Source organism: Littorina saxatilis, linkage group LG17 (genome assembly GCF_037325665.1).
Source record: "Littorina saxatilis isolate snail1 linkage group LG17, US_GU_Lsax_2.0, whole genome shotgun sequence".
NCBI lineage: Eukaryota > Metazoa > Mollusca > Gastropoda > Littorinimorpha > Littorinidae > Littorina > Littorina saxatilis.
This window is the reverse complement of record NC_090261.1, coordinates 69,385,561-69,397,656: the sequence shown is the minus strand read 5'-3', so window position 1 is coordinate 69,397,656 and position 12,096 is coordinate 69,385,561. Positions and strand designations below refer to the sequence as shown.

The window sequence follows — 12,096 nt, the reverse complement described above, 5'->3', positions numbered from 1 at the left end:
CGTTGCTTGTCGAATTGGCAATCACCCACAAACATAGAAAGAGTCTATAGAAAGAGTCTATGTTTGTGGCAATCATCTGCTGCAAATCATAATATTGTCATGGTCTGTCGCAAGTCGTGGCCATATTTGATTATTGCAGTTTGTCAAAAAAAAAAAAAAAAAGAACGCAACAAGTTCCTGCCTTGGTGGTATTCTGCAGTTGGTGGTCACAGCTATAATTCACGAAAACGTAGAATCGACGACATGACAGTATCGCTTCCCTTTTACTTGACCGCTTTGTGACCATGATACATCGTGAGGGTTGCGCTCAACAGACAGACATCGGAGACTTGTACGTCTGATTGACCGGTTGTTTGCGACCATGGATGTGCACTCCAGACAACGTAAGCTGAAGGGACACTCAAGACAATGACAGGAAAGGCGATCTGTCTGTTTTCAGTGGGGACACGGAGAGTCTTGACCATTTTCGACGGAGCCACGTCCTACCTCCTAACAGCATAGATATATATACATTTGTTTTTGAGAGTCATGTCCTACGGGCGCAATGGCAAGCATGCATCTCCAGAAAGCGGCGTATGTCTACCTCAATGGCGGGGTAAAATCGGCCATACACGTAAAAACCTCGGGAGTTTCAGCCCATGAACGAAGAAAGAATGAGAGTCGTCTCCAAACTCATACATGTATTGTCATCCAACAGGGAAATAAATATGCGTGTGCCCATGTCGACGAGCACACGTTCCTAAGCTTTTGCAGTGTGGTCAACTTGTCGATTGCAAAACACTTTTGTTTGGAAATACTGATTTAACTATCTCTTTGAACACGAACATATTTTCTGTTGTACAAGATTACGTTATGTCAACTGATCGATTCGGCTGATATTATATTAACAGTAACAGCAATAGATGTAGCAAAGCATTCTCTCTCTCTCTCTCTCTCTCTCTCTCTCTCTCTCTCTCTCTCTCTCTCTCTCTCTCTCTCTCTCTCTCTCTCTCTCTCTCTCTTTTTTTATTTGTATAAAATATTATGAAATATTTTGAAAGAAAAGGGTTGAAGTTATCACTTGTTCGCCATGTCTTGTTATCAGAATGTGTATTGATTATCAATTTTAGAACGTGTCCATAAGCAGTCTGCTTGTTAACGTTCTTAATGTTGTTACTGTTTATAACGTGTATACAAGAAATTAATAAAAACACGCTTAAACCAACTTGTCGTTATCTCCTCCTTTCCGCTACGCTACGCCAGAACATCTGGATTGTCACCAGGGCTCAGGTGCACGAACCTAAAGTGGGTGCCAGCCAAACGAGAGAGAACAAACCGCGGGGTCTGATTCGTTGAAATCACAACAAATCTCAATTTCAACCAATCCCGCACCGCGGCTGACTCCCACCCGGTTGGTAACTTTCTCGTGCACCTAGTCCCAGCGTACCAGCTCTGAGCCGGTGTCACGAACTGAAAACTCTGCCTGAACAATCCTTCTCATTGCGGTCAATGCGCATGCGCTAACATGGGGAGATTAATCAGGTCGTGAACAACCTAACCCTAACACTAACCCTTACCCTAACCCTTACCCTAATCCTTATCCTAACCCTAACCTTAACCCTAACCCCATGGTTCGTTCGGTCAAAGGGTCGCATTTTTTAAGTCCAAGATTGGCGCATGCGCATTGACCGCAATGAGAAGGATTGTTCAGCAGAGGTTTCAGTTCGTGACACCGGAACTACCAGACAGAAGCAGTTCTGGCCTTGATGTGTAAGGCAGTTGGAGTATTTCCCCACCGGTTTGTTTGTTTGTTTGTTTGCTTAACGCCCAGCCGACCACGAAGGGCCATATCAGGGCGGTGCTGCTTTGACATATAACGTGCGCCACACACAAGACAGAAGTCGCAGCACAAGCTTCATGTCTCACCCAGTCACATTATTCTGACACCGGACCAACCAGTCCTAGCACTAACCCCATAATGCCAGACGCCAGGCGGAGCAGCCACTAGATTGCCAATTTTAAAGTCTTAGGTATGACCCGGCCGGGGTTCGAACCCACGACCTCCCGATCACGGGTAGTTCCCCACCGGTGTTCATTGCTTTTGTCAACATGACATATGATATTATTGTAGAAGTCTTCTTCCAACTCATGGACTGGGTCCTTTTGGACGTTTTAAGTTCAGCGAGTGGAGTTTTTGAGTAGAGCTGGTTAAAATGGGTCTAAAGTGACGTTTGCGAGTCTGCAACAGACAAATTTGTTACAAGAATACAAAAATAGCTACGAGAGAAAAGATACAATAGCCAGGGAACAGATACAACAATAGCCAGGGAACAAATACAACAATAACAATAGCCAGGGAACAGATACAACAATAGCCAGGGAACAGATACAACAATAGCCTGAAGTAATCAATTAAGGGTGCAGATTCAAATCATCCGTCAAGAGAAACAAATATTGAATGGAGTCACTGCATTTGTATTGTCCCTCTTCTCCTCTGCTTGCTTTCGCTCTTGCCCCCAACAACAAGGTTTGAGGGGGGGGGGGGGGGTGAGAGCGCCCGCGAGAGAGAGAGAGAGAGAGAGAGAGAGAGAGAGAGAGAGAGAGAGAGAGAAAGAGAGAGAGAGAGAGAGAGAGAGAGAGAGAAAGAGAGAAAAAAAGCTATTGACCACCAAAAAAACATGATCCTGAATAAATCCCGTCTGATTGGTCAAGGAGATGTTACACTCACAGCAGAGACGGCCAATCTTTCTGTCAGCTGGATGGACGACCACCGGTCAGTGGCGATGTGGGACGCTTGGACATTCTCCTCCATATATTTTTTTTAAAGCTCGTACGGACATGAGTTTTTTCACTCGCAGCAGAGAGGGGGTCCATATTTCTGTTAACTGGACAGACGACAGCCGGTCAACTGCGATGGACGCTCGGACATTCCGCCCACCTTTTGCATGTTTGTGGACGCTGTGGGCAATGTTGATCGTGCCCGCTGTCCTCATGCTAACACATTGACTTCTCTTCCCTTTCAACACTTGCACCGCATCGCATTCACCGGGGGCAACAATTGAGAAAAGATTGGAACGGAATGAGGCACGGGGAAGGGAAGGGGGTGAAGGAGGGGATGGGGGAAGGGGGGGGGGGGGGGAGGAGGTTTCAACCATGAATATTCTTTTTGGAAGGATACTGTAGCAAGCTTGTGAGGAAAAGGGATGACGTGTGGTGGGGGTGGCTGGTGTACGCTCTGTCTGTCTCTGTCTGTCTGTCATGCGCGTTCATCTTGCTCCTGCTCTGTGTGTCGGCCTGTCTGTCTGTCCGTCTGTCTGTCCGTCTGTCTGTCTGTCTGTCTGTCTGTCTGTCTGTCTGTATACGTGTTAACGGCTGTGTACACGAGTTGAACTGTGTGTGACATGTTACACTGTTCATTTATTGACATGACAAATCGGCTCTGATGCACGACAACATCAAGTCATTACTTAGTCATGCAACTCGGATGTAGCATCAGGTGTGTCACGCTGGTTTTATCGCGCATTAAGCTGTCTTGATGGCCGTTTAACGAGGATTTATATTCTTTCTTGTCCCTGACACTTTTTACAGTGAATATGCATGATGTGGCTGTGCAACGTCGATAGTCAAGTTCATGAGAAAATTGATAGTTAATAAGTGTGAACGATTTTTCACTTTAAAAAAAAAAGGAAAGCATGTAAATACACATAGATACAGAAAGAGAGAGACAGAGACAGAGACAGAGAGACCAGATCAGACCATACGAAAAGAGAAGAGAAGAGATCAGAACAGAACAGAACAGACAGAGAGTTACAGATACAGAGAAACACTGAAACAGAGAGAGAGAGAGAGAGAGGGGGGGGGGGGGGAGGATTTACACGAACGGTTCAATGACATTTTCTTTTCAATGATATGACGGCTTACTAGTGCCAAAACCTCATAATTGTAATTATCAAGGGAAAATTAGTAATTTTTCTTGATAATTACCATTTTCACGTGTTTATTACTAATTTTCCCGGGAAAATTAGTTATTTTCCCGGAATAATTACTAACTTTCACCTGTTAATTACTAATTTTTAGTTTTGGCTCACTTCCTGACGGATTGCTAGTGCCAAAACTAAAAATTAGTCATTTTCCCGTGAAAATGAGTAACTAACAGGTGAAAACAGTAACTGACAGCGTTAATTAGTAATTATCACGTGATAATGGGTAACCCCAGGTTTTGGCACTAGTAAGCCGTCATAGGGCTTACTAGTGCCAAAACCTCATAATTGTAATTATCAAGGGAAAATTAGTAATTTTCCCTTGATAATTACCATTTTCACGTGTTAATGACTAATTTTCCCGGGAAAATTACTAACTTTCACCTGTTAATTACTAATTTTTAGTTTTGGCTCACTTCCTGACGGATTGCTAGTGCCAAAACTAAAAATTAGTCATTTTCCCGTGAAAATGAGTAACTAACGAGTGAAAACAGTAACTGACAGCGTTAATTAGTAATTATCACGTGATAATGGGTAACCCCAGGTTTTGGCACTAGTAAGCCGTCATAATATGAAGCTTTGTTCTTTACCTACTCCACAAAACGTCTATTCAATAATTTAAGCGGGAGACGGGTACACTCGCCCTTAGGGTAGGAGAAAACGACAACGGTGGTCCTTGGTGGCACAGTGGTGGATGTTGTTTTCCCTTTTCCCGCGGTCTCAGTGTCAAACCATCTGTGGCAAGTTACAGTGAACAGCTGTTCCCGATTTCGTTTCCACCTCCCCATGTTCTCTGTCGCACGGTTCTGGAACCACACAGGTCTGTGTCTGGAACCGGCTTCACACGCTGTTGCTGCCATTGTTCCCATGCCATGGCCTTTTGTACTGGCCAGTGCTGATTGATGTCTGACCGCGTGATGGCCTTTGAGGTTTCGTTGTGAGGCCGGATACCGTTTTGATTGGGAGCTTGTGGAGGAGTTGTCGCATGTTGACCGTTTGAACTGAGTATCATCGTCGATTGAGGCTGAGTCGTGTCTGGGAGTTTTTGAGGCTTTACGTTTTATTAAAGGCTGTATTGAAGCGTGTATGAGTGAAATTTTTGTCACCGTGGATTCATGCTTAGTTATGTCTGAGATAAGAGTCTTTAAGACTTAATTGTCAGTAAGGCTGCAGACCGTTTTTATTGAACGATTGTAGAGTAGCTGTCGCGTGTTGACCGTTTGAACTGTGTCTCGCCGTGGATTAAGGCTGACTTGTGTCTGTGACTCTTTCATGCATCATTTTCAATCTGGAGACCGTTTTGATTGAAAGATTGCAGAGAAGCTGTCCACTGTGTTGACCGTTTGAACTGTGAATCAACGTGATTTGAGGTTGAGTTGTGTCTGAAAGTCTTTGAGGCTACATTCAGACTGTAAGGCCAGAGACAGTTTTGATTGAAGGAGTATTGAGAAGCGGTCACTGTGTGGACCGTTTGAACTGTGTATCATCGTGGATTCAGGCTGAGTCGTGCCTGTGAGTCCTTGAGGCTTTATTCTAAGGCTGGAGACTGTTTTGATTGAAATATTGCAGAGAAGCCGTTACTGTGTTGACCGTTTGAACTGTGTATCACCGTAGATTGAGTCTGAGTTGTGTGTGTGAGTCTTTCAGGATTTATTTTAGTGAGACCCTTTTGATTGAAGGCGTGTATTGAAGCCTGTCTCTGTCAACTGTGTGCCAACGTGGATTCAGGCCGAGTTGTGTCTGTGGCTGTTTGAGGCTTCGTTGTAATTAAGACGGGAGGCCGTTTTGATTGAATGATTGTAGCTAGAGGAGCTGTCGCGTGTCGACCATTTCAGTGAGCTGGAGACCGTTTTGATTGAAGGCGTGTATTGAAGCGTGTCTCTGTGAGTTTTGTGTCACCGTGGATTCAGGCTGAGTTGTGTCTGATAAGAGCCTTTGAGGCTTGAGTCCTCTTTGATTGAAGGATTGTAGAGAAGCTGTCACTGCGTTGACCATTTGAACTGTGTATCGCCGTGAATTCAGGCTGAGTTGTGCCTGAGAGTCTTTGAGGCTTCATTGTAGCGCTGCAGAAACGTGTGATTGGAGGCCTGGGTTGAAGCTGTCTCTGTCAAGGTCTGTGTGTCGCGCGGGAGTCGAACTTGTGTTGGCTCTTGTCACGGTGTCAGGACAGTGTGGTGTTGGACGATCCCTGAGTGATTGGAGTTGAACCTTCTTCCTGTTCTGGATACGACTATTACACAATTCTTACCTCGGCAACAGATTCGCTGTGGTTGCGTACTGGCTGACTAGTAGTAAGTAATAGTAATGAATTACTAATGTAAGTTATTTTGTCGTGCACACGAGAATGTCAAAAGTAGCGTACAGGTTCTGTAACAGAAAGCACACATTTTGATAGCAGATTAAGTTGTGTCTGACCTGGGCAACAGTAGCTGCAAGAAAAAAGAGGTGTGGGCATTTTGTTTTGGTGTAAATCAATAAATAGTGATTAAACTTGGCATCTAGAATTACAACAACTACAAAATTCATTTGTCAGCACGAGTCTTAGTTTTCATGAGCGGAGTCTCTGTTATCAAGTATGTTTGATGTGTAGCCCTGTGCGAGCATTTGAATTATGCAATCTTCTAATACGTTAGTGCCTACGACAGGTGACCTGTACGTGTTTAGCGTAGGTATTGACACCAACAGGCAACAGACAATGACCGGCACATCTTGGGGGCTGTATCCAGCCTTTGCTCAAACACACCACAGGCCAAAAAAGGCCCCGTTCTTTTGCTTGCTCAGCGAGACTGGGGCGGAAGACAGTTGTGAAACGGCTGTTTGAAAGCGGCATTAGGAACAATCACACAGTCCCCGTCTCTCTGTTGACTTGTTGCTCGCGCCTTGTTTGAGCTGGGGAAAGGTGCACCGTTCTTTTACAGTAGGGGGAAGGTGGGGGGGGGGGGAGAGAGAGAGGGAGAGAGAGAGAGAGAGAGCCAGAGAGAGAGAGAGAGAGAGAGAGAGAGAGAAAGGGAGAGATGGGGGCACAGACAGACAGAGAGAGACAGACAGACCGACCGACCGAGAGAGAGAGACGAACATAGACAGAGAGAGATACAGACAGACAGAAAGACGAACAGTGAGAGACAGAGACAAAGACAAAGACAGACAGACAGACAGAGAAAGACGAGGAGAGAGGGAGAGAGAGAGGCAGACAGAGAGAGTGTTGGAAGGGGGCGGTTCGAAACAAGCTGAAGCTTTCAAAAAGAATTGCGGTTACGTGAAATTTCTCGCCGACACAATCTAATGGTGCGTTTTTGTGTAGTTGCGAAGGAATGCACACACAAAAAGGCACTGAGCTTGAACAGGATTGAAACAAAAAGTCTAAGTAAAGTGGTCGCCTTGCTGTCAGTTGGTCTTATTGCACCGTAGGGGAGTTACTTATAAAGGAATCTCAGATGCCCTTTGTGGGTAGATTGAGCTGGGCTGGATGCATTCATGTCATCTGCACCACAACACTTTCGTAATTACACCCGTACCAATCTGCGAAATTATTTTAACCACACATTCTCACTCGACACACGAAACAGCCAGGCTGTTGGAGTTTTGGTATATGTCCAAATGGAAGGGTGCTCGTAACACAACATGTAAAAGCCCTGTTAGATATTTGTGATGCATTATTATGATCATTTGCACGAGAAGGGCTGTAACTTTAACGTTGAGGCTCAACATTATTCATGGTGACTGGGAGGCCGAGTGGTAACGCACTTGCGCTCGGAAGCGAGAGGTTGCGAGTTCAACCCTGGGTCAGGGCGTTAGCCATTTTCTCCCCCCTTTCCTAACCTAGGTGGTGGGTTCAAATGCTAGTCTTTCGGATGAGACGAAAAACCGAGGTCCCTTCGTGTACACTACATTGGGGTGTGCACGTTAAAGATCCCACGATTGACAAAAGGGTCTTTCCTGGCAAAATTGTATAGGCATAGATAAAAAAAATGTCCACCAAAATACCCGTGTGACTTGGAATAATAGGCCGTGAAAAGTAGGATATGCGCCGAAATGGCTGCGATCTGCTGGTCGATGTGAATGCGTGATGTATTGTGTAAAAAATTCCATCTCACACAGCATAAATAGATCCCTGCGCCTTGAGTCCGAGTCTGGAGATACGCGCGCGATATAAGACTTCATATAACATGAGTTGGAACTGTTGTTCCATTCCGTTTCTCGCTATCTCAGTTACATTTGAATGTCGTTTGAATTGTGTCAACTCTGACTAATAGTGATACTTGACTCGGTTTACGCTGAGTGCAAGTGATGTTGTTCCGTGGGGATAGGTCACACAACACATGTGCAGTACTGAGTCTAGACGTCATCATTCATTCATTCATGCACCAGCTGTGCGAACTCTGTGACACAATTTGTGTTACATAGCTCGTTATGAACGAAAAGTCGTGCAAATGATGACAACATGGTATTCATTGTATTTATTGCATTGTACAAGTACCACCACCGCCCTTTTGCTCTGCTACTGTTCTCTGGGGGTGAGGTGGTGGTGGTTAGGTGGGTGTGTCTTCGGAACTAAAAATATATTTATTTTTATTTTTTATATGCGATTTATTTATTGTACGCGTTGTACACTTACCTTCGACACCCCTTCTCTCTGCTTTTGATTTCAGCGTTATATTTTGACTCGGTTTCATGTATCTGGGCCTGTGGTCAGTATGCTGTACACTTTGCCTTACCCTGCCTTACCGTGCCTTACCGTGCCTTACCTTGCCTTACCTTGCCTCACCTTGCCTCACCTTGCCTTACCTTGCCTCACGATCACCTTTCCTTACCTTGCTTTTGCCTTGTTTGGCCTATGTCCACCCTTCCAGCGCGCATCCCGCTCACATACACGCACCTGCAAACACGTTAACAAATTGAGTTCCTAATTTAGACTCAACGACAATTACCCGAAGTGTCGAATCGATTTTGTGGCGTCGCAACAGTGAACGCAAAACCGTTCGTAAAACCGTTCGTTGGCGGCTGTTTTCAATTGATCACCGACAACCCCCCCCCCCCCCCCCCCCCCCTCAAAAAAACAACAAAAAAAAACAACGTCGAAGGTTGTAGGGCTTCAAACTGGGACAGTTCATGATTTGAAAATCGTTCGCAAAATCGTTCTGAATTTTACAATTTTAAAATTGAAGATTACTCAGAATTACAGCTATACTGTAAGTGGCTTGCATGGGTCTGTCCACAAGACCTTGCCTGGCATTACAATGGTACACATTATCGTTGTAAGGCAGTATGGCACCACGGCTGCCTCGCCATTACTTATTGACCAGGTAAAATCTGCTGCTGTGACCCGAGTGCATATTCGTCAAAACTGGGGCGCAGAATTATGCAGTGACAGCAGGATTTTCTGTCCTGCACAGCACATTTTGAATTTCGCAAGTCCCAGTAGATGTTATGATGAGACATACACCGCAGAGTGGTGTCCGTGCAGCTAGCGTTGAGCATCATGTCCATCAAGAGATACAGACTGTAAAATAGTATTTATACCAATGCACTTGTGTAATGTAGAGCGTGTGAATGGTGTTATAAGATTGACAGAAGGATGTGATGCACACATTAGCTCTTTGCTCCATGTGGATGAAGGATTTCAGAATAAAACCAGAGACTGTTATAGAGTACACAAAACACTCACATGCTTATTCTCTGTTGTTCACATGTATGCCATCAGCTGTTAGCTCTGTGCGTTCGAGGGAGTCAAAGTATAACATTTACATGTGGGTTTTTGTATGTGTTTTCAGGAGTAGCGTGGAGTATGGCCCAATGAAGCAGTGAGTGCGACAGTGGTGCACGTGCATCATGTCCATCAAGGAGACACAGAACTTTGAGAAGGGGCGCATCAAGGCCCTGCAGGATGAGCGCGTCTACATCCAGAAGAAGACCTTCACCAAGTGGGCCAATGCCTTCCTCGAAAAGGTCAGTGCTTTTACAATGTTGATTTGATCTTGTCGATGCTATTTTCCAGTGTAAAAGAGCATGCGTTTCACTACAGATCTGGCCAATACTTTTCATTTAACAGGAGCATCCCTTCACTGGGACACATTCCAGTGTAAAAGAGTATGCATATATATCAGCAAGGATCGGTCCAGTTTTTAAATATTACCAGGAGCATCCCTTCACTGGGACATATTCCAGTGTAAAAGAGTATGCATATATCAGCAAGGATTGGTCCAGTTTTTAAATATTACCAGGAGCACCCCTTCACTGGAACATATTCCAGTGTAAAAGAGTATGCATATATCAGCAAGGATAGGTCCAGTTTTTATTTAAATATTACCAGGAGCATCCCTTCACTTGGACATATTCCAGTGTAAAAGAGTATGCATATATCAGCAAGGATCGGTCCAGTTTTTAAATATTACCAGGAGCATCTTTCCACTACGACACATTCCAGAAATCGGCTTTTTGTGGAGAGTGGGAATTTAAATTTATGTCAATCTGAAAAAGTAATTCAACAAATAATGCTCACTCTGCCGTTGCCAGGCTGTTGAACCTTGGTATGTGTCCAAGTGAAGTGATGCTCTAATCCCATGTTGTATCCTGGACACATCTGGAGCGTGCACAGTCGTTAACACGAGAAGAAACGTATGTTTGGGTATGTTTACATGTCTGTCTGTCTGTCTGTCTGTCTGTCTGCCGTCTGCTGTCCATGAAGCTATTTTTGTGAGTAACGTGTATGTATTTATGTATGTTTCTGTGTTTGTGATGGCTTGAATGTTGGTATGCATGTGCCAGGATTTTGGTCCCAGAATGTGTCAGTGTGTGTGCCTTGTTGCTTTTCTCTGTGTTTTTCTAATTCGGATTATCCTCTGTTCCTCATCTGTCTGTCCGTCCGTCCATCTCTGTAAATACATGTACAACTCCCTCTGTCTGCCTGTCTGTCCTCTCTCTCTCTCTCGCTCTCTCTCTCTCTCTCTCTCTCTCTCGCTCTCTCGCTCCGCTCTCTCTCTCTCGCTCTCTCTCTCTCTCGCTCTCTCTCTCTCTCTCGCGCTCTCTCTCTCTCTCTCTTGCTTCTTCTTCTGCTTTAATATTATGCACTGCTTAGTTAATTCCCTCTTGGGCGAGGGCTGGATGAAAAAAGATCTTTGCTGTATCTACTCCATTACCCTCGAAAAATAAAGTTGGTTCGTTCGTTCGTTCGTTCGTTCTCTCTCTCTCTCTCTCTCTCTCTCTCTCTCTCTCTCTCTCTCTCTCTCTCTCTCTCTCTCTCTCTCACTCTCTCTTTGCAATATCAATAGTCATTTGTAATCAGCCCTGAGCCCTTTTTTTCCACACCATGAATCCCGCAGTTATTGCCACGACATCTTTTTTTAGCAGCTACAGTATTGTTGCGCATTCAGATGCAGACAAATCAACAGACCCGTAGATCCCGTCGGCGACTACTGAAAAGCCCCTTTCATCCCCCCGAATAAGCGCATTGAATTACTGTATCCAATTATCTGTGTTTGCACATGCGTAGCGCGTGACGTGTGCATTAATTATATCACGCATAGAGAAGCAGGAACAGACGCTTAGTCAGCGCTTTTTCATGGAGATTTATAATATGTCCGACAGAGAGATAAAAATAAACAGCTATGAAGAATCTTTATTAAATGCATTGGCAGGAACGCAGATTATAGGTAAACTAAAGACCAGGTATGCAGGTAATGCGTTTCTGATGCTCGCAGCTCGTGTTCGGCTGTGACCTCTCTGATGCAGCTGTGTCGGTGACCCCCGCTGTTCGCTGTATTTTCTTTCCATCCTGCTCTCTTTCCTCTCTATCGATTACCGTTTTAGCCCTAGCGGTTTGTTGACAGCGTTCCATTTAAAGGCGTTATCCTTCCCGTGAAAATGTACAGCGAATAACTATAGCATGTCCCATTTACTTGTATATATATAATGATTAATATGTCAAATCGACGAGAGAGGACGTGAATTTGTAAGAACTAACGAACCGTGGAAAGTTCGTTGCCCTTTCTCCGATCTGGCCAGGGTTTGACACGGGGAAAGGCCGCGTGGACATATACACCGACTATCAACTGCCTTGCCACTTCCTGGACAGAACAAGGCTTTTTGTTATAAAAAAAAAAGAAAGAAAAAGATTTGCAGATAACATAGGTATCACTTA

General features: G+C 44.7%; 1 protein-coding gene across 4 annotated transcripts in view; it reads left to right on the top strand.

The window, feature by feature from the left end:
• Positions 1–12,096, top strand: part of LOC138952350 (spectrin beta chain, non-erythrocytic 5-like) — a 281,446-nt gene that overhangs the window by 38,591 nt on the left and 230,759 nt on the right. For all 4 annotated transcript variants that reach the window (XM_070324002.1, XM_070324003.1, XM_070324001.1 and 1 more), the window contains exon 2: positions 9,731–9,905. In XM_070324002.1, the coding sequence (XP_070180103.1) occupies positions 9,789–9,905 (117 nt within the window). In that variant the 5' untranslated portion in view covers positions 9,731–9,788. The remainder of the gene's footprint in view (positions 1–9,730; positions 9,906–12,096) is intronic.